Genomic DNA, 24261 nt, shown 5'->3' on the forward strand with positions numbered 1-24261 from the left:
TTAATGCCATTTATAGTTTTATACATCTTAATCATGTTTCCCCCCCCCCCACCCCTTGGTCTTCTTTGCTCCAAGGAAGTCTACCCAATCTCTTCATTAGACAATAAGAAACTAGAAGAGGAGTACAGGAGGGACAAGGCTGTTTAAGTCACTCAAGCCTGCTCAGCCATTTAATAAGAGCATGGCTAATCTGACATTCCTCATGTTCATTTCTTATGCCCTTCCTGTAACCCTGGATTCTCCAACTGATCAAGAACGTACCAGCCCCGCAGTTCTCTGTTGCAAGGAGTTTCAAAGACACTCGACTCTGAGAAGAAATTCCTCCTCATCTCAGTCTTAAATTGGTGCCTCTATATTCCGAGACTATGCTCTCTGGTTACAGACTCTCCCTTGAGGGGAAACATCCTGTCAGCATTTACCCTGTCAAGACCCTTAAGAATCCCATATGTCCCAATGAGATCACCTCTCATTCTTCTAAACTGTAGTGAGTAGAGTCCTAAACTGTTTAGCCTTTGCTCAAAAACAATCCCTCCATTTCAGGGATTATCCTCCACTATGAACCTTCTTTGAACTACCTTCAATGAAATATTGTTCCTTAAATAAAAGGGACTAAAATTGTTTTTAATACTCCAGATTATCATAGAACCAGATTAACATAGGATGCAGAGCTGGGCTGAGAGGTGGCAAATGGAGTTTAATGTGGACAAGTGTGAGGTGATACACTTTGGCTGGAGTAATCGGAATGCAAGGTACTGGGCTAATGGTAGGATTCTTGGGAGTCCAGATGAGCAGAGAGATCTCGGTGTCCATGTACACCGATCCCTGAAAGTTGCCACCCAGATTGACAGGGTTGTTAAGAAGGCATACAGTGTTTTGGCCTTTATTAATAGAGGGATTGAGTTCCGGAACCAGGAGGTTATGCTGCAGCTGTACAAAGCTCTGGTACGGCCACACTTGGAGTATTGTGTACAGTTCTGGTCACTGCATTAATAGAAGGATGTGGAAGCTTTGGAAAGAGTGCAGAGGAGATTTACTAGGATGTTGCCTGGTATGGAAGGAATGGCTGAGGGCCTTACGAGGAAAGGCTGAGGGCCTTGAGGCTGTTCTCGTTAGAGAGAAGGTCGAGAGGTGACTTAATAGAGACATATAAGATAATCAGAGGGTTAGATAGGGTGGACAGGGAGAGCCTTTTTCCAAGTATTGGGATGGCAAACGTGAGGGGACACAACTTTAAAGTGAGGGGACATAGGTATAAGACAAATGTCAGACGTAGTTTCTTAACTCAGAGAGTAGTAAGGGTATGGAATGCTTTGCCTGCATCGGTAGTAGATTCACCAAGTTTAAGTGCATTTAAGTCGTCATTGGACAGGCAAATGGACGTACGTGGAATAGTGTAGGTGGGATGGGCTTCAGATTAGTATGACAGGGCGGCGCAACATCGAGGGCCGAAGAGCCTGTACTGCGCTGTAATGTTCTATGTTCTATAACCCCTACAGTGTGAAAACAGACCATTTTGGCCTGACAAATCCACACCAACCCTCCAAAGAGTAACCCACCCAAACCCATTCCCCAACCCAATTACTCTACATTTCTCCTGACTAATGCATCTAACCTGTACATCCCTGAACACTATGGGACAATTTAGCAGAGCCAATTCACCTAACCTGCATATCTTTGGACTGTAGGAGGAAACCGGAGTACCAGAGGAAACCCACGCAGACACTGGGAGAATGTGCCAACTCCACACAGACAGTCGCCCGAGGCTGAAATTGAACCTAGGTCCCAGGCACTTTGAGGCAACAGTGCTAACCACTGAGCCACCATGTTGTGGACTATGTTTTTTTGAATGGGTGTTTTTAATTTTACTCTTTTGCTCTCCCTTCCAAAATGAACTTCATATTTTCTTAAATGTATAGTAAATAGTTGCAGTCCCAGCACTGATCCCTGTGGAACCCCATTGGTCACAGATCGCTAACCCAAAAAAAAAGCATCCCTTATCCACACTCACTGTTTCCTGCCTACTAGCTAATTCTCTATACACGCCATTACCTCAAATACTGAGGGCTTTTATCTGAAAACTGAAATCATTAGTGAGGTACTTTGAGAATGCCTTCTGAAAGTCCAAATACAACACAACTACTGATTCCACTCAATCCACTCTGGTTGAGATATCCTTAAAAACCTCTAATGAATTTGTTAGACATGATTTCCTTTTCATGATGCCATGCTGACTCTGCTTGATTACATTACTCGATCAGATAGCAGTTTAAAAAATCAAAAAGATGGGCTAAAAAAGCTGCCTTAGCCAATGACACTGAATGAATAAAAACAAATACCAGCTACTCAGTAGGACAACCACTCAGCAGGTCATAGTGTTTTAAAGATGTTCTACCAGTGTTTCACTACTCAGATGATACCGTCCTGCAAAGATCGCTGTCCTTGTGCTCATCTCCTGTATTCCTCTACAACTTGCAACTCCAAAGATGTGTGACACTTGAGGACAGTGAAGGTTTTAAGGAAATAGAAAATTGAACAGAAAATTGGTCCTTTTTCACGGTGTCTGTGGGAATAGAATCTTTCTCTTCTCCCTGATAAGCCACCACTATTGGATCCAGGTAAGCATTAATAAAGCAAGCGGGAAGTGGAGGGGGGAAAACCATGCCTCTGACTCCTGTGGCATTTTTTTTCTCTCTGGTATTGTGGAAAGTTTTGATACAATCAATCAATCAATCAATCAATCAGGAGACTTCTCGTTTAGGATAAAACAGCAGCTTCAGGATCACCAAGTTGTGGAATCAAAATCAATCCCACACTTCATCCAGCATGCCTCTATTCCCATTCCCACTGTCTGTAAATGGGCAGGAAACCTATCAATTAAAGACTCACCTCCAAACATTAAAGTTTAACTAATTTCCCAGTCACACCCATCTGCCTATGAGTAATGACTAAATCAATATCACTGCTATAACCTAGGAGGTACATCTGCCTCCTGAATCAAATTGTTCAAACAAGTGATGCTACACAATGTCTCCACCTCAACAGTGTGAGAAGTCCCTTGAGAGAGAAGCATTTACTGCAAATGCGGTAATTTGGAATGGTGATACTCTCCCTAACCCCTCACATACACTTTTGTAACCCTGTTTTCTTGAGCCCATCCACACAATGAACATATTGTCTTGTTACCATTTGACTAACTTTCTAGTAAATCGCTTTCCAATATCTCAGTATACTTCCCAAAGCATGGTCAAACATTAACCACATTTAAAATATTGCGGTCAAACTACTGTCGAAAACTAGTTTGTTATGCTAAACTATTTTTTGTTCTCTATAACTTTAATAATAAAATCAAGAATCCCTCATGTCTCAACAGCTTTCTTTTACAAGATATGGCAGTCCTTTTTGGAATACCTGGACACAGATTTATCTGCCACACTAACAAGGGCTTTTATATAGCCATAACGATTGTGTTTCATGAGTCCAATATCCAGGGAGGAGGAACTGTGAACATGTGAGCATTTTGTTTGGCTGGGCTGAGTTATTACTATTTATTTGTTTGTTGTTGGTTTTTGTTAAATAGCTAGTTCGGGTTTTAAAATTCTATATTTTTCTATATATGTTTATACATTTATACATGAGGGTGGGTTGGGGATTTTTTTAATTATTTGGGTTTTGTTGTACTGTTTTGAATTGCATTGTTTAGTACTTGTTGTAATATTAAGAAATCTCTTTTTTCCTCAATAAAAATATTATAAAAAAGTGTGTCTCTTCCTACGTCAATTTTAAAATGTGCGTCATTTGCATTGTTTTGCTTCTCCACATTCTTCCTATAAAAGTGAATGATTTAACCATGTACTACTTTAAAGCTCATTTGCCATCATTACCAGAGCATTAATTAGATTTGTCATTGCATTTGACTTGTTTGTCTATGAGGGGAAGACGGGAAAATGAAAATGAAATTGAGACCACTGTGTACTAGTGGTTTTAATGGATAAAAATCTAAGAATTTAAGCACCACCTAGGATGATGACAGCATGTGAACTTGAGGGTAGTACAGCTCAGGATCTCAAAAGGAATAACATCCAAGTCTTCCTCGTCTATGCAACAATGTCTATCATATTAATCATGATTTGGAGATGCCGGTTTGTGATTTTTTAAAAACTTTGTACACTCCAGTCCAACAACACCAGGTTATAGTCCAACAGGTGCAATTGGAAGCACTAGCTTTCGGAGCGCCGCTCCTTCATCAGGTGGTTGAGGACACAATTGTAAGACACAGAACTTATAGCAAAAGTTTACAGTGTGACGTAACTGAAATTATACATTGAAAAATACCTTGATTGTTTGTTGAGTCTTTCATCTACTCGAATACCATGATATTTCAATTCTTTCATGTTTAAATCACAAAACCTTCTCAGGTAAACTGTAACAACTGGTGTTAGCCAGATAATGTGTTAGCACCCTGTGTTCTCTGTCTGGGGGCTAGCACAGGAGGCTAACACATTATCTGGCTAACACCAATTGTTACAGTTTACCTGAGAATGTAACGTTTTTTAAAAAAAGGTTTTGTGATTTAAACATGAAAGAAGTGAAACTATCATGGTATTCGAACTGATGAAAGACTCAACAATCAATGTATTTTCCAATGAATAATTTCAGTTATGTCACACTGTAAATTTTTGCCATAAATTCTGTGCCTTACAATTGTGTCCTCCACAACCACCTGATGAAGGAGCGGCACTCCGAAAGCTAGTGCTTCCAATTACACCTGTTGGACTATAACTGGTGTTATGTGATTTTTAACTATCATATCAATGTAACCTCTCGCTCGTTGTTTGTGTATTTAACAGTAAGTAGTTTATTACAAGACTATCACCCACTTACTAGTCTAAGTAGTTGTCCTCTACCACACAAGACCAAGCAGGCCTTTAGGTCCCCATTATTCAAGAGAATGGTGACAGCAAACTGACCAGACAATGAGATAAAGACTGAATTTAGCTGCAGATTCATGTTAAACAGTGGTTCAGATTTGATTTGACTGGTCATATGAAATGGAGAGCAGTGTGGATTTCTACTGCCCTGCACATCCTAGCCGCAATGGAGATCTGAGTGTTTTTTGAGCATCTTCGAACACAGCTTCAAGTTGCCAGTTCATGCAGGAATCTGCAGCATGGAAGAGCTGAACATTTAAGAACATCCCAGAAAAACCCTCAAGGCAAGGTTCAACACAGAAGAAGCTACAGTTCAATAGTAAAATCATTTCACATCTACTAAACTCCTTGGAAAATGAGAATTAGTTTCTCCAAAGCAGACACAAATTCAAATCTCATGGTGGTGGTCTGTAGGAGCAGCACAAAGTACATTTCAACCAGACAGCAAACAGACATCAAAAGCTCCACAAGTTAAAATTCCTGATGGGCAAGGCAGCATATTACAGACTGGTAAAAAGTGACAAGTGAAAACGTATAGTTCAGACCAAGCATCACCACCATACTACATGTACACACAGAAATTCCCATAAGAGAAATTAAGGACAACAAATCAATCTAAACTGAAGTCTCAGACACAGATGTCACAAAACTGGAACTAAAGAGACAAAGGGTCAAACTAGAAGCCTAAGCAGCCTGGTCTGTTGGAAGGAACTAGAGGGGACACAGTCTACAAAGGCCACAGGAAAGGCAGGAGATTATTCAGTTAAAATAACTTAAAAGGTAGGACACATTTACTTAACTTCAAGGAGTAGGAATTGGTGTGATTTCGCCTCCATCAGGTTTTACCTAATATGGTAATGTTAATGATATTCCTCTTAACATAAGAAACTTGGCACAGATAACATTGTATCAAACGGTTCAAGAGACATTTCTTACAATTATATATTCCTCAAACCCAAGTCTGGGCTAAATTAATACAGTGCAGCACTCTTTCAGCAGTGAATCATGCATCAAGTAATCAGAGTTAATATGGAGTATAAGGTATTTGTGCTCAGGTCACATGCTAGAATACAGTTATGATATTGAGCCTGTCAAATAAAGGTATACTGATTGCCATGGGACACAGCCTAACTTTCCTTTTTCTTTCCCCAAATTAAAAGAAAGCCTAAACACTACTCATATATAAATAATACGATTGAACATAGGCACATGTCAATTTGATAAATATACAAACAGGTAAAATAAAGTTTACTGGAGTGGCAATTCAAACTTCATTGCAACTATTTGGACGTCCTACAACTCATCCCGAACTGGAGATTGTATACCCATTTGGAGAGGTACTCATTACTGTCTGTTCACATGTTTGACAATGTGGTTGTCTAGTTGCTGCCATTCAATAACACTGCACAATCAATGGAGTTTTACTCTCTTCATGCACAAATGTTATGCCAAAAGTTGACCTGTGTTGGCCACAGTAATGAGCAATAACGGTGTGTAATCAGACCTGCTTTAGAATATTTTATAAACCTTTGCTTTTCAAATATTTGAAATTATATTTCTAACATGTATAGTATAGTTTTTCATTTCAAATTTCCTCTCTTCAAAGAAGAATGTTCCATGACTCAGAATATTTGGATAAATGATTGCTGAGTAATCTTGTTCACACTTGCTTTTTGAACAAATTGTGCTCAGCAATCTCTTCTCCACTGATATTGTATGAAAGTTTCTTGCTTTGTTTGCTCAGGTTTCATGATCATTGATTTGCTATGTTAGAACCCTTGCTGATTTTTAATTATTTTTATTCTTTTATCAATTTTGGTTTGGAGCTGTGGACTGAAAACCATGAGCTAAAAATTACCTTTGGATTGTGGGCAACAGCTTATGTTAAAACAAAACAGAACAAACAAATTGTGTTTGTTTGATGAGCCAGGTCTAGAAGTTAACGGTAGGTTGGATCCTGATCTAAAGGTTCTATAGATGCTTTAACACTAACAGTATGTTTAAACAGATACCAGATGTTGGTTACGAACGAGGTCAGCACAGGTCCATAATCCTTTACCTAAAATCCAAAAAGCTCCAAAATCTGAAGTTTTTTCTGCACAATAAGGTTGTTTGGCGCATGAACAGGTGACCCAATTCCATACTGTCTCAACCCACGTCACTCAGATGAGACATGGCAGTGTGGCCCAGCACTGGCTGATGTCAAATGTGTCTCAGTGCTCGTACTAGTCACACGTGGGTCTATTTTTCTTTTTTTTCCCACTGTGAAAATGTCATTTATTCTGAAATCTGAAAAATTCCGAAATCCAAAAAAAAAATGGCCCCAAGGGTTTTGGATAAAGGATTATGTCCCCGTACCTAAAATCTAGTTCCAACAACTCTATGAGAGACTTTATACTCAAGCAGATGGCATATGTTGACTAGGGTGACTGGGATCTTGTGGGGAGACAGTCAGTCTGAAAGGGAGAAACCAGAGAATGTGAACTAGGTTTTGGACTGTGTTTTCTGGGAGGAGGAGTTTGGCTGGTGATGCAATTGCCAAAAGATTTGAAAACTACCTGCCTAACCTCCTGCTATGAGCTATTAGAAGTTCAGAGAATAGAAAATAAAAGTTATAAGCAACACTGACTTCCTCTAAGTGAACTGAAAAGATGGCCCTAATTGACATCTTCAGAAAATCAACCAAGGAATAATCATCTATGCCTGTGGAACAAAACATCATGAAAACCACAAACAATTTGGCCAGTTTTGATTTTTTTCTGGTCTGTATTTTGTGGTCATAGGGCTGAAAACAAAGGTTTTTAATGTTTAAACACAGGCATCAATTGTATTTCTTTATTATTTAATTTTGTTTTGCTAAAGTTATTTATTGTTAATAACTTATTAAATCTTCTAAGCTATAAACTGGTGTGAAGAATTGATTTGTTCAGAGTCTGGATTGATTTTTTTAGAAGTCTGGTTAGGAACTATTGGGGTGAATTGAGAACCTTTGAAGATTTTAGTTTTACTGTATTACAAATACAGAGGTAGAAAGGTTGATTTGTTTCAGCTGTCTGTCTTCTTGTTAGAACAAGTAATACATACCATGTGTTCTGTTTGACTACTTGAGTGCTAATAATTGGGTAACAATCTGATATGCATCACTCAGCACAGTACACATCTGGAAGCAATTTGACACTGGACAAATGGTCCATTGTCCAATATCATCCGATCTGGGACACTGAACAAACTGAAGATTATGCTCATCATATCAGTAGCTCGCTATGTCATGAAACAGTGGGAAATTTTAAATACTCTCTATATATGCAAACTTTCCTCTAGTCTAACTAAAACTATTCACTACTACATTACTTCCTCAACCTATGTATCCAACAAATCTCGAATGCCACGAGCTTCAAATTTGCTACAAGGTCTAGTGCATAGCATTTCAAACAATTTCAAAGACTACATGCACAACAATCAGACTATTCATCTATCCTCTCTGTTCCTTGGTCAAACAGTTCAGCCAAATTAGTCAAACATGACTTGCCTTTTACAAATTGATGTAGGTTTTCACATTATTACTTTTTACCAAATGCCAAATGATTCTGTCCCAGGTTATTTTCTCTAAACATTTTCTCAATGTTATGCTAGCATTCTGACTGGCCTATATCTGATGGCATTACTGTCAATTTTTTTTTAAAAGAGTACTCAACATTTGCAATCCTTCAGTTTCATACCTAAAGACGACTGGAAGATTTACAATTAATGAATTATAATCTTCATTCAAAGTATCTCATCAAATTTGAAATCACTATGGTTGGTTTTAGAATAAATCATCAGTTGATCTATTTCATACTTCTGAAAATTACATGAGGAAGTTTATTTACAAATAATTTTGTATAGATTAGTAAAAAAACAAACTGTTAATAATGCTCTACAGATATTATAAACTATGACACATCTTACCTAGTTCAGTAGATAAACGATGTAATGGTCTTGCTGGTTTGAGGGATTTGCGAATTACTGGCACCTTCCTGGTGGTATCCATGATTATTGGAGAGATCCTGTTTACAAAACTTGTAGTTTTTAAACCATGTATTAAAACAATTAGGTCAATCTAATGATTGTGTTACATTTATGATCTGACAGCTGCAATGTATCTGTAACTTGTAGCAAGTCATAAATATTTGAATGTGATTTTAGTGCTGAAGCACTTTAGGACTTCTCTCGATTATCTACGTAAATACACATTCTCTCATCAAAGTATTGAACATTTTAAATTCATACTGAATTCTTCACAGAAATTGTTCATGTTATCTGCAGCATTTTAACTCAAGTCATTAGGGCACAACTTTCACGTGCAAAATAATAGCATCTCAAGTGTTTTAAATGTTTCACGCTATACTTTGTGCCATATTCTTGAGAAACAATTGAAGGTAAACCCTGTAGCATTGCATTTTACTTTTAGAATGTCCTAATCTATTGCATGCCTCCGACGATAGAGCTGGCTTTTCTTTAGTTGATCTGCTATGATAACCGACAGTTAGAAAAGCTCCAAGATTACCAGAGAGTTGTGAATGTGAGTTATGTTTATGATTGCAATGCACTGAGTTTCAAATCCAGCCAAGGATTCCCTTTCTTGGAGAAGGAAAGCTGAATTCACCCATTACCCACATTACCTGCACAAATCGTAAATAGTTACTTTTAGCCAAGCATTTTCACATGAGAATACTATAAATTTGAAGAGAAAAAAGTTAAAATACTATGCTACAGGTGTTGGAAAGTGGATCAGAGAGAGTGGCTAGATTATTCAGCTAGTAGACACAATGGGCCTAATGGCTTCTTTCTGCATTGTAACTTCTCAATGGTTCCACTTTGTGTCAAACTCTTGCTTTCTTAAATCGATCTACAAAACTTCTCAATGCTTTGATTGTGTCATGCAATATGCTTCAGTAGTTTCTCTCAAGAGAAATTTCAGTTTGTTATGGAGCAGCTTTCTACTTGTACATTTAGGGTCAGCATCAAGTATTGGAAACTCAACTCCCATTGAGAACTCTTGTGTGGCAATCCCAAGGACTATCTGGTTCACCATCTTCCATTCTCGTCATCACATGGTACAATAATAATTATTGGCTAATCTTGAACTCAAAGAATTAGACATGAGCCAAAGAAAACCCATCAGTTGTTTAAATGCTACATTTAAAAGGTCATATCTCAAAATACATAATCAGTGTATTCCAAATTACTCTGAAGAGATGTAGTTTGAATTTGAATCAATCAATCAATGCAATCCATGTTGTTCATCTCCCAAAATTGATCAATACAACATAATTGCCATCTACTGAGGAAAGTAGTACTTCTACAGATTAATTTTGTTTTTGCTCACTTTAAGAGTGGGTCACGCCCGCCAGCTGTACTGTTCTGGATGATGAGGAGCAACATCTCACATTCCACATTATTTAAAAATCTTACAATAGCAATCAATTTCAGGTTCTACTGCTTGGATATAGTTTCACTATCTTGCCATGATCTATATTATCTATCTTTTTACACCTAATCACAGCAATCATTTCATCTTCCCTTGCCCATTCTCTTAAAATCAATTTAATTGCTCCTCACACCATCTCTCTTCATCTACCTTTGTGGCTGGTCACTCCGCATCATCCTCATCACATTATAAAGTCCAGTTACCTCGATGATTTATAAACACTGTAGTTAACTCACTATTTTGCCTGTTTGCTAGAGGGCTCCACCACAATCTGGTCCAAAAGCCCATCTCTCATAGACATTCCACAAATTCCTTTTCTTGCAATCATTATCAATCTGATTTTCCCAATCAACCGCCATATTTAAATCCCCCATCACTGTAACATTGCCTTCCCTACCCATCTTTTCTATCCTCTGGTATATCTTGCACTCCAGCTCCTTATTATTGTTTGGAGGCCTGTACATAATTCCAACTATGGTATTTTTACTTTTTGCAGTTGCTCAAGTCTACCCACAAAGATTCTACAACATCTGATCCTATTTTTGTTTCTTACTATTGATTTAATTTCATTTCTTACAAGTAAGGCAATCCCACCCATCTTTTCATTAGGATGTATATCATTGAATATTCAGTTCACAATCCTGATCCCCTTGCAGCCACGTCTCAGTGATGCCCATTATGTCACACCTGCCAATTTTGATCTGAAGTAACACCTTCAATCCTGTATTAACTGCCCCTCTTCTCATTATCATTTGTTTGTCAGTGTGCTTGAAGTTTGATTGCTAACTTTTTCCATACAGTCCTATTTGTCTGTGCTGGAGATTAATAACCTCTCCTGAGTTCTGCACTTACCTCCTCCTTTAAGTTGTGTTTTCTAATTTTTCACTATAACTGAACATCCTCACCCCATGATTAATTGAAAGCTTATGAAATTTTGAGGGTTGAATTTAATAGCGATAAAAATTATGGCTGCACTACTGATCATCTTTCAATATTCTGTAGAATCCAGCTACTGGCTGCAGATCAGGAGATTGTATATGTGACCATTCTATGTAAGAAAGAAGGGAGAGAGAAAATGGGGAACTGTACACCTGTTTGCCTAACAACAGTACTAATAAAAATACTGAATCTATTCCAAATAATGTCATAACTAGACACTTAGAAAATAAATAATTTGATGGTCAGCTGTATGAAAGGAAAATCATGCTTGACAAACCTTATGAGTTTTGAACAAATTACTAACAGGGCTATTAGCTAATTTCCTTTTTATGGAAGAGTCTAGATGCACATAGCCTCAGATTAAGAACTTGTCTATTTAAAACAAATGAAGAGGGCTTTCTTCTGAGGGTAACGAATCTGAAATCCCTTACTGTAAAGCGCTATCAAGGCTGAGTCATTATGTACATTCAACGTTGAGATAGACAGATGGATTTTAATCAGTATGGGAATCAAGAGGTATGAGGAAAAGTCAGGAAAGTGGAGTTGAAGATTACAAATTCAGTCATGAACTTATTGAGTGGCATAACTGGCTTAATGAGCTGAACAGCTTACATCTGTTTTTCCATCTTATGATTTTATAAATAAGGGGGAAGTACTGGATCAGGTATATTTGGATTTCAAAATGTAAGCAAGAAGGCCCATTAAGGGTTTCGTAAACAAAATTAGTGATGGAATACAATAGCATTGATTGAAGTTTGGTTAACGCAAAGAAAACAAAAAGTAAGAATAAATAGATCATTGTTAATTTGCTAAGCTGTAACTAGTAGGGTGCCATCAGGATGAGTGGTTGGATCTAATTATTTAAAATCTATGTCAATGATTTGGATATGGGAGCCAAGGCATGGCCAATAGTTAAGGCAATTAACTTTAACTTTATCGAAGACCACCCATAAAGCTTTGAATCATACTGACCACAACTTTTAACATTCCAATTTTAAGCATATGTCCACATTGCTGAGGTCCAGTGGAATAGAATAAATGGAATAAAAATTAAACACACTATTTCTAACCTTGCAGATTGCACAAAATGAGTTGGGAAGGGGACTTATGAAAGTGATACACAGAAAAATCAAGGATATTTGGACAGGGTAAGTGAGCAAGAACATGGCAGATAGAACATTAGTTGGATAAGTGTGAATATGGAATAAATGTACAGAATATTTATTAGATGGGGAGATATTGGCAAGTGTTGATATACAAAATAATCTCAGTATTTTTATGTATAAGTCTAAAAAATGTAGGTCTTTGGTGGTGGGAGGGGGTTGTGGTCAGGAATCAGATGACACAGTCTCAGTAGAAGAAGAAATAAGCCTTTTAAGACTGAGGAGGAGGAATGTTTTCACAAGGGCATCGAATTTTGACCCCAGAAAGCTGTGGAAGTTCAGTCATTATGTATGGTCAGACTAAAATCAATAGATTTCTACATAGTAGTTACATCAAGGGATAGATTGGGAAAATGATATGGAGGTATATGATAAGCCATTATCCAGAACTATTGGGCAAGATCTGAGGCCTGAATAGCATATACTTGCTCCAATAAATTAACATTTTAAAAATTTGTTTTATTTCGTTTCCCAGACATCTTTTTTTTCTACTGTAAATACTTTACCTATTTCATATCCAATACAAAGCATTTCATAAGCTGCAGCAGTAGAGAGGAATCTTTTCGTGAGGCAGGAGCCCCTCAAAGTTTGTAACTTGGTCATGGGCAAACACAAGGCCTGCCAGGATCATCCTGGCTAATTGGACACCAAGGTCAGCAGTCTGCCTCCAACATAGCAAGTAGCACTGAAGGATTACAAAAATGCAACAGCCACGAACAAATGAAAAATATCATTCATGACTCAGAAAGGCCATTTCAGGTGATCACAGAATGTTTTGTTTTGTATTGTGCATTTGTTCTATTCTCTACAATCTTGAAATGAAGAAAGAACATAAGCAGCAACTACAATTTAACAAAGCAAGAGGAACCATATAATGAGGCTTCACTTGCATTGAAGAGATTCTCCAACGTGGATTCACAATCCAGTTAAAATGCAGGATTCCAGTTGCCCGTATAAAGTGCTCTTCCCATCCATTATTCAATGGAGCAAATAGTAATAACTTCACAACAATTTTTATGCATCAAAATACCAGTGATATAAACTAAGAACTTACCACCCTTGCACATTTATTTAATGCCCATCTTATGGGTGGCCTTACCTGGTTTGGTGCTCCTACAGAGTTACATTAGTGCCTGTACATGTGGGGTGGAAGGCTGACCTACCATGACAGAAACTAAAGATTGCTTTGGAGGATCCCTTTGATTAGGTCTTGTTTTGAGGGCCCAACTTTGAACTGTACCACCTTGGCATGGCTTGGTACTAGCAAGAACACTGGTGGAACACTGGGTGCATGAAAGAGGTTAACAGGTTTGTATTCCAAAGTGTCAAGCTCATTCCTGTGAAGCAGCAACTCAGCGCTCAGCAGCTTAATTATAGAATGTTAAAATGCTGCAACAGCTTGTAAACCCCATTGAGCCTCAATATCTGTATCCATGATGGCAGTTGTGTATGCCTGGATAGTAGCATTCTTATGGATGCCAGCAGTCAGTAACCACATTTTCTCAGCTCAGCTTCTACTATAGCATTGCTGCATCAGTAGAACCTTTTCTGTGTTACAGTTAAAGCTGACATAGTACCTGGTGCTCATAAGTATGTCTGGTGGTGCTGAGCATTTCCTTGGTGGAAAGAGTAAATTTCAAGGTGTATCAGTCAAGTCCAAGACCACCATATTTCTAACCAGCATTTGGATTGAGATTTGATTCGATTAGATTCTCTACAGTGTAGAAACAGGCCCTTCCGCCCAACAAATCCACACCGACCCTCCAAAGAGCAACCCACCCAGACCCATTCCCCCACATTCCCCCACCTAACACTACGGGCAATTTAGCAAGGCCAATTCACCTAACCTGCAATCGTTGGACTGTGGGAGGAAACCCACGCAGACTCGGGGAGAATGTGCAAACTCCACACAAACAGTTGCCAGAGGTGGGAATTGAACTCAGGTCCCTGGCGCTGTGAGGCAGCAGTGCTATACACTGAGCCACCGTGCCACCCCTTTTACCAGGCCTGCAAATGCACAGAGTACTTCAACAAGCATGTTCTCCTTTAATTCCACTGCAAAGCATTCGCTTTACTCTCTTACAGGAGAACTGCTGTGCAATGTTACACACAAACTGACCCATGCGCCTGTGCGAATTACACCCACGCTTGTGGGACCCATCATGTACAGATCCCAACTCTAAGTGAGTAAAGGTGTGCCAGTATGAAATGATAGTTGTGAAAGTTAGATTGAGATGCTGCTTCATCTTGCCCCTCAGTGTTTTGCAAGGGGCTGAACACATGGCAGATGCTGGCTACTTGGATGTGTCACTAAAACTAAGTGGTCTCACCTTACCTTGCAGTGACACAGCTCCTCCGAGAGACCAAAACTAATCATCCTTCAGCCTGCAATGTTATAATCTTCCTAAGGAGTACTTTAATAGACAGAATTTCCTGGAACAGATACTATGTTATGAATTCTACTTAGTGATGCACACTTCGATTATGGATACCAGAATTGAACAATACACCACTAATTTTTGATCAGAAATAAAATGTGTTCTACACGTGTGAATTTCACTCCCTATGCCTTTAAGAAAATGTAAAAAAGGACCAATATTCTCAGCATGTTGTAATAGAGTCATAGAGATATACAGCACGGAAACAGACCCTTTGGTCCAACTTGTCCATGCCGACAAGATATCCTAACCCAATCTAGTCCCACCTACCAGTAACCAGCCTATATCCCTCCAAGCTCTTCCTATTCATATACCCATCCAGATGCCTTTTAAATGTTGCAATTATACTAGCCTTCACTGCTTCCTCTGTCAGCTCATTTCATACATGTACCACCCTCTGCATGAAAGGTTGCCCCTTATGTCTCTTTTATATCTTTTCCCCCTCTCACCCTAAACCTATGCCCTCTAGTTCTGGACGCCATCACCCCAGGGAAAAGACTTTGTCTATTTATCCTATCCATGCTCATGGTTTCATAAATCTCAGCCTCCAATGCTCCAGGGAAAACAGCCCTAGCCTATTCAACCTCTCCCAATAGCTCAAATCCTCCAAAGCTGGCAACATCCTTGTAAACCTTTCCTGAACCCTTTCAAGTTTCACAACACCTTTCCAATAGGAAGGAGACCAGAATTGCACACAATATTCCAAAAGTGGCCGAACCAATGTCCTGTACAGCCGCAACATGACCTCCCAACTCCTGTACTCAATACTCTGACCAATAAAGGAAAGCATACCAAACGCCTTTCTCTCTATCCTATCTACCTGCAATTCCACTTTCAAGGAGCTGTGGGAATTATTTTAGTGAACTGTTGAAGCTTTTCAGGCCTCCATAACATCTACCATGCAAGAGGGACAAAATTAGACAAAGCATTCCAGTTAAGGATCTTGCACAAATACAGAAAATGCTGGAGATATTCATCAGGTCTGACAGCATCCATAAAGAGAAATGAGTCATTGACTCAAAAACCCAGGCCACTAATTCTGTTTTTCTGTTCATAGAAGTACTGTCTGACCAGTTGAGTATATTTGGCATTTTTGTTTTTACATCAGATTTCCAGTATCTGGAATATTTTGCTTTTGTTTTGTACAAGAACACTGCAGGTCTTTTAAGACTGGATCATAATTACACTTCATATCACTTTGGTTTTAATTTCAACAATTCATCCACGTTACACCTAGATTCTTCATTTATTCAAAAGGACATTAATTCTTAACATTTCCAGAAGATACAAACTTCCTGCCTGACTTATGTACAAGGCAATATGTTTATCCACATTAAATAATAAGTGCCGACTACAAACCCACTCCCCTTTGTAAAAATTGCCATCCCTTTTCTCCTAATATCAATATACACATTCACATTGTCCAAAACATTTGTAATAAAAAAATTTGAGAAGGGACAAAAATAAAAGATGACTTTTAAAAGTTGTTTCAAAATTGAAACTATTAATGCTGATGCTCTCTGGGATGTATTGCCCACTACCTCTTCTGCTCAAATTCCTGATCTCAGGCCAGTCCCCATCCCAAATCTGACAAATGTTTCATGTGGTAGTACCTATTGATATTATTAAATACATCCTGATTATAGTGTAAGCATAAATCTGGAGTCACTTTCTTTAAATTAAGCCACTTCCTTCAGCTTCCTGCTCTTCTGTAATCCTGATATTTCAAGATAACATTGGAGTAGGGAGGCTCTATAATTTAGCAGAGCTAAATAGAAGTTAGTATTCTTCTTGAACAGCAACTTAACTGTTTTAACTTTGCATTCAGCTCACTTTTGATTGTTGATACTGAAAATTTGTGACATATTTAAATTCAAAACTGGCTGCAACTTGGCTGAAGGACTCATTAGGAAACTGCAGCCCACTGTCCAAATCAAACAACAGGATTACGTGTCGCAAAAATCTCATGCAAGGTTCAGATAAACATATCCATAGTCATGGTTTGCAACTTTTTTTATTATATCCGATGGATAGAGGTTATCAATAAAAATGAGGCAAACAAATATATCAGTGTCCACACAGTCCCATGGACTAATGGGATAAGTGACAGGTATCAATACCAATTGTTTGTCTAATCTGTGAAAGGGATAGGTATTGCAATTTGTAATGAGATCCTCTGTGTCCTTGATTATTCCAGATCAGCACACCATTGATTGAGCTGTGGCTCTGAACTTGGTGATACTAGCACAGTTTCCCAAAGAAAAGCTGTATGACAAGTTGCTCATCCTCCACTGGTATGTCATATAACTCTAAAATCACATTACTGCAGTTATGATCCCAGCTGAGGTTATTACCAAACAAATCAAATCCCAAACAGGAACCCAGCTTGATAATTTTAGCTTGTTTAGGTTGTAATGTAGTGTTCACTCATGCAATGCTGCAGATTTTGCATTCAGAGTAAAACAGAACTTTATTAAAGGAATGTGGATAAAATAAAATAGTCCAACAATGTACATAATTTTAAAGATTTTAAACAGACAGAAGTATAATCCTATTAATTTTAAAACACTCCTTTGTAGATTGAAAAGAAACAAATTAGCTTTTATATGTAGTACTTAAAACACCAATCCTAGTACAAACAGCACCCAAAACACTCAATACAGATATCATTATCGCTGTACCCATCACCTTGGTAGATGTAAACCACTTGGACTTCAATTTTTAAACTGGAACTGTGATACCTTCTTCCTAGAGCCATAATATATTTGAACTTTACTGTACTTATCTTAAATAACCATTTCCAGGTTTTTAATCCCAACACTTAGTCTTCAACTAATACTTACTTTTCAGTCCAAAAAGGTAATCTAATTCACTTCTCAGGAGCGTTGCTCCATAAGCCATTGTATTCAAAGATCTTCAAAAGGATGAAAACAGTATCCAAAGTTAAAAGTGAATCAAAAAGTTTCTCTCTTTCAGAGGACACCTCCCACAGCCTTAAATAAAGATTCCCGAACACACTAACAAACCTTTTAAGACCCCGATATTTCCCATGTTGGATCCCAAATAATCCACAATAAAAAGTCTATTAGTACACAATAATTCATTCTATAGCCTGATTTCAAAGCCTGTTTTCATTTTAAATAAAATTAAAATCACCATGGTTGCAGAAATACATGTTCATTGTTAACTTCAGATACAAAGGCAAAACAAACTTACAAGCTCAACCCTGGAAATCCAAGCTTACAAGAACTAAAGAAAAAAGTTATACAGTGCATTTAAATCCCAAAGTTTACAACCATATGAAGGAAAATGTGAGATTTCATAGCTAGCCCATTAGGTTACCTGATCCCTCAACTGTTCCTGCCAGATCTGGTTAATACAGTTATGGCTTACTGACCACAGTCAATAACATATGACTTGATTTTGAGAAAAAGAAAGCATCGTGTCTGGTAAGGCTGTTGATTGTTGCAATGGAGAGCGCATCTCCCATCATCTTTCCACAAGCATACACTGGTCACATCAGACAAAGTTAAATCTTTGCAATCTTGGAGACATGCTTGTTGGTGCTTTCTGATCCAGTCAAAACAGAGATCCATTTTTATGGCCTCTTTTAGACCAAGGATGTAATCTAAACTTCTCTCATAAACCCATGTAACTGAGAAAGCCCATTCTCAGTCACGGCAAGCGTTTCTGTTTCTAATAATCATTATACTGCATAATAGTGAAGTCAGTGACATCTATCCAATTGCAAAATCCTATTGCTTTTCCATATGCTTTAATTCATTAATACCATCTTTAATCTCTTTAGTTAAGTGCAAATGGTGGCGGGGGGGGGGGGGGGGGGGGGGGGTGTGTGTGTGTGTGGAGGCGGGATCTCCACTGACATTTTTCTTCCTCTTTAGAATTCATCAATTTGTGTGGTCTGAAACATCCCTTCAAACAACTGTCACTGCATCTCAACTAATCTATCCATTAACCTATTTTGCCAATTTTCTTTATACAATACTGCTTTCATGCTCACCCTTATTTAATTTTAAAAGTACCATCTTAGATCCAATCTTTTCTCTCCCACAAACTGAATGTAAAAGTCAATCATCCTATGGTTGCCAGAACTGTAAGGCTGTTGATTAATCCCATAGTATTAATATCAAATCTAACCTGTTCTCCAGAATGAGCTATTAATAGATAGCACAAGTAGAAATATATTATCAGTTCATCTCTATTTCAAATGCTACATGCATTCAGATTCAAAGCCTTTAGTTTCATTCTTTTATTATTTTTGTGATCTCTAGCCTTATGATTTGCTGTTAGGTACACGCTCTCTATTTGCTCCTGTTACATTCGGTTCATTATTTCCTATATTAAGCTCTTTCCCCCTCTATACTTTGATTCAATATGTCTTCCAAATTGATCTAGTGTCCAAACTATTTAGATTAAAACCCTCTCACAGCCTAATTATGCAACTCATTACAACTTTGGTCTCAGCATGGCTCAGGTTTAAACTATCCCAATAGTGTAGAGCCTTTCCCAGTACTGGTGCCAAAGCCCCACAAATCAAAACTTAATTCTACCACACAAAACCTTTAGCCAAATATTAATTTTATTTGCCCTATGTACACTGTTTATGTAATAATTACCTTCAGGATCCTGCTCCTTACTTTGGTGCCTATCTCTCTCTGCATTAACTGTGCAGAACCTCTTTCCTTATCCTGACAATGTCATTGGTACATACATGGACCACATAACTGGATTCACCTCGCTACATTCCATTCCAGCTCTGAGCAAGTGTCGCAAACACTGGCAGCAAGCAAGCAACTCTGCATCTGGACTCTCAACTCAAACTCTTTTAAACAATATCTAGTGTCTCATTCTTTCCTCCAGGGAACAATGTCACTGTTGCCTTCCCAAATCTCTAGATTTTATCCAACCCTGCCTTAATAATGTTTAATAACTCTACCTCCAATGCTTTCTGGGGAAGAGAATTCCATAACTAAAGAAGGGGGGAGGGCGGGGCGGGGGTTGATTTTTAATTAACTCTCTTGCAAGCAATGCTCACTTACTTACTCTTTCCTTTTCAAAGAAAGTATAGAACCTCTTGCTTATATGTCTTTCTATTTCTTGTTAGCTCCCTTTCATATTCTAACTTCTCCATTTTTAATCTTTTTAACTTTATGGCCCTTTGTTTTCTGTCCAATCATGCCACTTATTCTTGTGGATTTGTTTTTCCAGTTGGACCTTATATTTAAAGTTGCTTAATAAGCCACAAAATCTTCACCCTTCTCTTGGGGACTCTCCTGCTCACAGGAATGCACATTTTCTGAGTATTCCCGAAGTATCTCCTTAAATATCTACCACTTCATTTCTACTCACCTAACCCATGGCCTAATTCCACAATTCATTTTAGCTGCTCAGTCTCATGCCCTTATAAATATCCTTATTTAAGTTTAAACACTAGTCTTTGATCCAATCTTCTCTCCCTCAAACTGAATGTGATATTCTAACATATAATGATCACTACCATGTAGAGATTTGTCATTAATTCACACCATCTCAATACATATTATCAGATTTAGTATTACCTACTCTGATTGGCTCCAGAAGTTGCTCCTCTAAAAAGAGTGTTCCAAAAATACCATATGATCTCATTATCCAGGTTTAACTTTGTCATTTCAATTTGCCAAATATGTTTGTAGATTGAAATTATCCATATTATCACTGTGAGCTAAAATTTTCCTATCAACTGAACAGAGTGGGGAATGGTAACTCATAAGAAAATATGGTGAGGTGGAAAAATAAAATTCTTTAGAGGAAGAATTTAATTTTCCACCCAAGATTTAAACAGCGAGTTGGAAATTTTGCTCATGAAGGGGGAAAGGCCCTTTTTCCAGGTACTTATATATCATTAGTACATAATCTTGCTTAAATATTTCCTATTTTCCCATGCACTTTAAAGAAATTAGATGGCGACAATTCCTGACACAAAGATCAGAGCGGATTCTGGCAGCTCATGATTGCCCCTTGCTTCTCCGGGACCCCATTTGAGCAGCAGTCCCAAACATTTCAGGGCATGTTCCATGGGCAGTGATTCCCTGTAATCTCTATCCACGGAGGTTGCATTAGACATACACTGGCCTCACCACATCAGCACATCAAATCTCCAATCCATTGAGAATACAGTTTTCCAATTCAAAGCTGCACATTGGATCACACCATATCTTGCATTGCATGGGAAGACATTGCACCTTATGCATCAGAACATAATGCATCTGAATGTTCTTTCATTTGCTTTCTTTGTGCACATCACTTCAGACTTGAATGCTCACAGCATTTCTGCTTTGCCTCTTTGCATTTTGCTCCTTCATTCAGAACTTAAAAGACTCTCAGTACTTTTTTGTTGCCTTGCCGTTTAGACAAAAAAGCGAGGCAGCTTTTCAGCAATAATCAATAAGGGAGTGGACATGCTCCTCTACAGCACCACGTTACATCAATATCAGACCGAAAGCAAGTGCCAGCAGTTTACAACTTAAGCACATTGTATATTCTTCAACCAAATGGCTGTGTTTCAGATTCTAAAGGGTATGGTTGTTAGGGGGACGATCTCCAATCAAGAGCATCAGATGATTTCAGCCAAGGGGGTCAGACAGTCAGTCGTTTAGAAAGATCAATGTCAGGATTTGTATCACATTGGCCCACCTCCTGAACCAGAGTCAGTCTTGCAGGTACCACTGCAACCAGTTCAGGGATTTGCAGTAAGTCTGTTGGGGAGCTGCATAGAAATCAGTCAAAGGTGTCCATTTAAGTTGACAATGTCAATCATGGGGGTCTGGTCAATGAAAGTCAAGGGGACTATTAGGGAGCAATGCAGTGGGAGGGAAGTTGGGGAAGTCAATTGTGAGGTTTGGTGGCAGAATGCTTGGCCACAGAAGGGCAATAATTTTGATAGAAGACAACTCAATATATAAACAAGGGAGATGATAGTACAATGGAGGATATGGATATTGCAGGGAAGAGATATTCAACGAAGGTTACAGTGCACTGATAAGCTACAGGGCTAAACTTAGGGAGTAATGTTGGGAGGTGCAGATTTAAATGAAAAAATAGGAACGTGTGGAAACTCAATGCTGATGGAGTTGACAGGCACTGCAAGGGAGAAAGGAGCACGAAGGTTTGCGAGCAGCCTTGATTACCAGGTGGAGCCATTACACATTTTAACAAGCACCACTTGTGCGCCTTCCACCCTCATTCAAATCACAAATGCACAATGGAAATAGAAAACAGTTGCTGCCGCACCCAGAATAGGCAGAGTAAGCGCTTCCCCTCCCTCCCCAATCTGCACATGGAAGCTCTACTTTTAAACGATGAGAGGACCTTCAAGGGTCAATTGCATTAATTAAGCACTTACTTAAGTTGACAGGCTGAAGACAAAAATAAGCACTACTTAAAAGAAAAAAAAAGAATACAGGCTGAAGACATATAAAACCAAAGTTCTGCAGATGCTGTAAATCTGAAATACAAACAGAAAATGCTAGAGAAACTTAGCAGGTCCAACTGCATCTATAGAGACAGAAAGAGTTAATTTGAGAAGGGAGGACTCTTCGTTGGAACTGAAAGGGATTGGAAAGTGATAGTTTATAGTTCACAAATGGAGGGAGGAAGAATGAGTAGAACGGATGGTGACAATGCCAAGAGCAAAAGACAAGGGAGCGCTAATGGTGATGTTGATAGGTAAAAAGTGTGAAAAGAATAATATTTGACCACTCTGTTGATAGCAAAGCTAATAAAGGCACAAACAAAACATCAGTAGAGTTAGAGGAAGGGAACTGTAATTAAGTTTTGACTATAAAATGCAGAGATTTTGATTATAAATCTGGGAAGCAGGTTTTCACTGGCTTCCCTGGGTGCAGGGCATTATAAACTGTACACATCTTGCATTAAGAGCACAATATACTTTAACAGGATGGAAGTCTATTCCTTTAATGTATAAGTCATCTGGGTGATCATCAGTATCACATCTCAGAAGTCTGCACCACGTGCCCGGGAAGCTGCCAAATGTCCAAATATATTTTAGAACCTTTACATTCCTGATTAGAATCATTGGCCAGATCATAAAATGTTCAGTACAGAAAAGGCCCTTCAGCCATCAATTCTGAACTTCCACAACTACACTAAATCTATATGAATCCCACTTTCCAGCACTAGGCCCATATCCTGGACTGTTAGGACATTTCAACTGCTCATCCAAGTACTTTTTAAAGATCATGAAGTTACTTGGCTCAATAATCCTCCCAAGCAGTGTATTCCAGACACCCACCATTGAGTAAAAACATTCTCCTCAAATCGCCTCTGAATCTCCTGCCTTTCACTTTAAAATTATGCTTCCCTATTATTGACCGTTTGATTAAGGAAAACAGCTGCTTCCTATTCACCATGCCCATGCCCCTGAATGTCATGCACTTCTATCCCTCAACCTTCTCTTACTCCAAAGAAAACAAGCTTTAAAAAAAGCTTATCCAGACTCTCCTCATTGCTAAAGTGCTCCATCCCAAGCATTATCCCAATGAATTTCCTCTGCACCCCTTCAGACCAAAAGTGCAAACAATACTCTAGCTGGTGATGTAACAAAACAGCTACAACATAACCTCGCTGCTCGTATAATCTACGCTCGACTGATAAAGACAAGTGTGCCATTCTTAACTACTCTGTTAACTTGCAATGCAACCTTCGGAGATTTATAGACAAACAGCCCAATATCCCTCTGTTCCTTGGTTATTCCTAGTGTCCTGCCATTCATTGAGTTCATCCTTGACTTGTTACTTCTTCCAAAGTGCATTATCTCATACTTATCAGGATTAAGTTACATCTGCCACTGACTTGCACACTGACCATTTCAAATCTCCTGTAACCTAAGACCTCCTTTCTCACTGTCAACCAGCATGCCAATCTTTGCATCAACCACAAATATACTTATCATTCTGCCTAGTTTACATTCTCATTTTCATTGTTTACAATAAGAGATCCAGCACTGATCCATGTTGAATGGCACTGGACACTGGCCTCTAGTCATACAAATAGCTTTCTACTTTTGATCCCTGTCACTAAGCCAATTTTGGAACTTGCCAAGTAGCCCTGGAAATGCTTTCTCCCACAAGGTTGCAACTTGAACTCAGAAGGCAATGGAATTGGGGTCACTGAAAATGTTTAAAACAGAGGTAGACTGGTTTCTTTGCCTAACAGGAATCTAAGATTTTAGAGGGCTAGCTGGAAAGGTGAAATTCAAGACATGAGCAAGTCAAGTATTTGTCTTATTGAATGGCAGAGCAAAC

The 24261-nt window shown here is 38.5% G+C and overlaps 1 protein-coding gene across 3 annotated transcripts in view; it reads right to left on the reverse strand.

Moving 5' to 3' along the window:
- Positions 1-24261, reverse strand: part of gra (granulito) — a 98616-nt gene that overhangs the window by 67093 nt on the left and 7262 nt on the right. For all 3 annotated transcript variants that reach the window (XM_087986525.1, XM_043688109.2, XM_087986526.1), the window contains exon 3: positions 8877-8974. In XM_087986525.1, coding sequence (XP_087842651.1) covers positions 8877-8974 — 98 coding nt within the window. The remainder of the gene's footprint in view (positions 1-8876; positions 8975-24261) is intronic.

This window comes from Chiloscyllium plagiosum, unplaced genomic scaffold (genome assembly GCF_037043375.1).
Source record: "Chiloscyllium plagiosum isolate Xiang-an unplaced genomic scaffold, Cpla_swu_hap1 HiC_scaffold_4, whole genome shotgun sequence".
In the NCBI taxonomy this organism is placed as follows: domain Eukaryota; kingdom Metazoa; phylum Chordata; class Chondrichthyes; order Orectolobiformes; family Hemiscylliidae; genus Chiloscyllium; species Chiloscyllium plagiosum.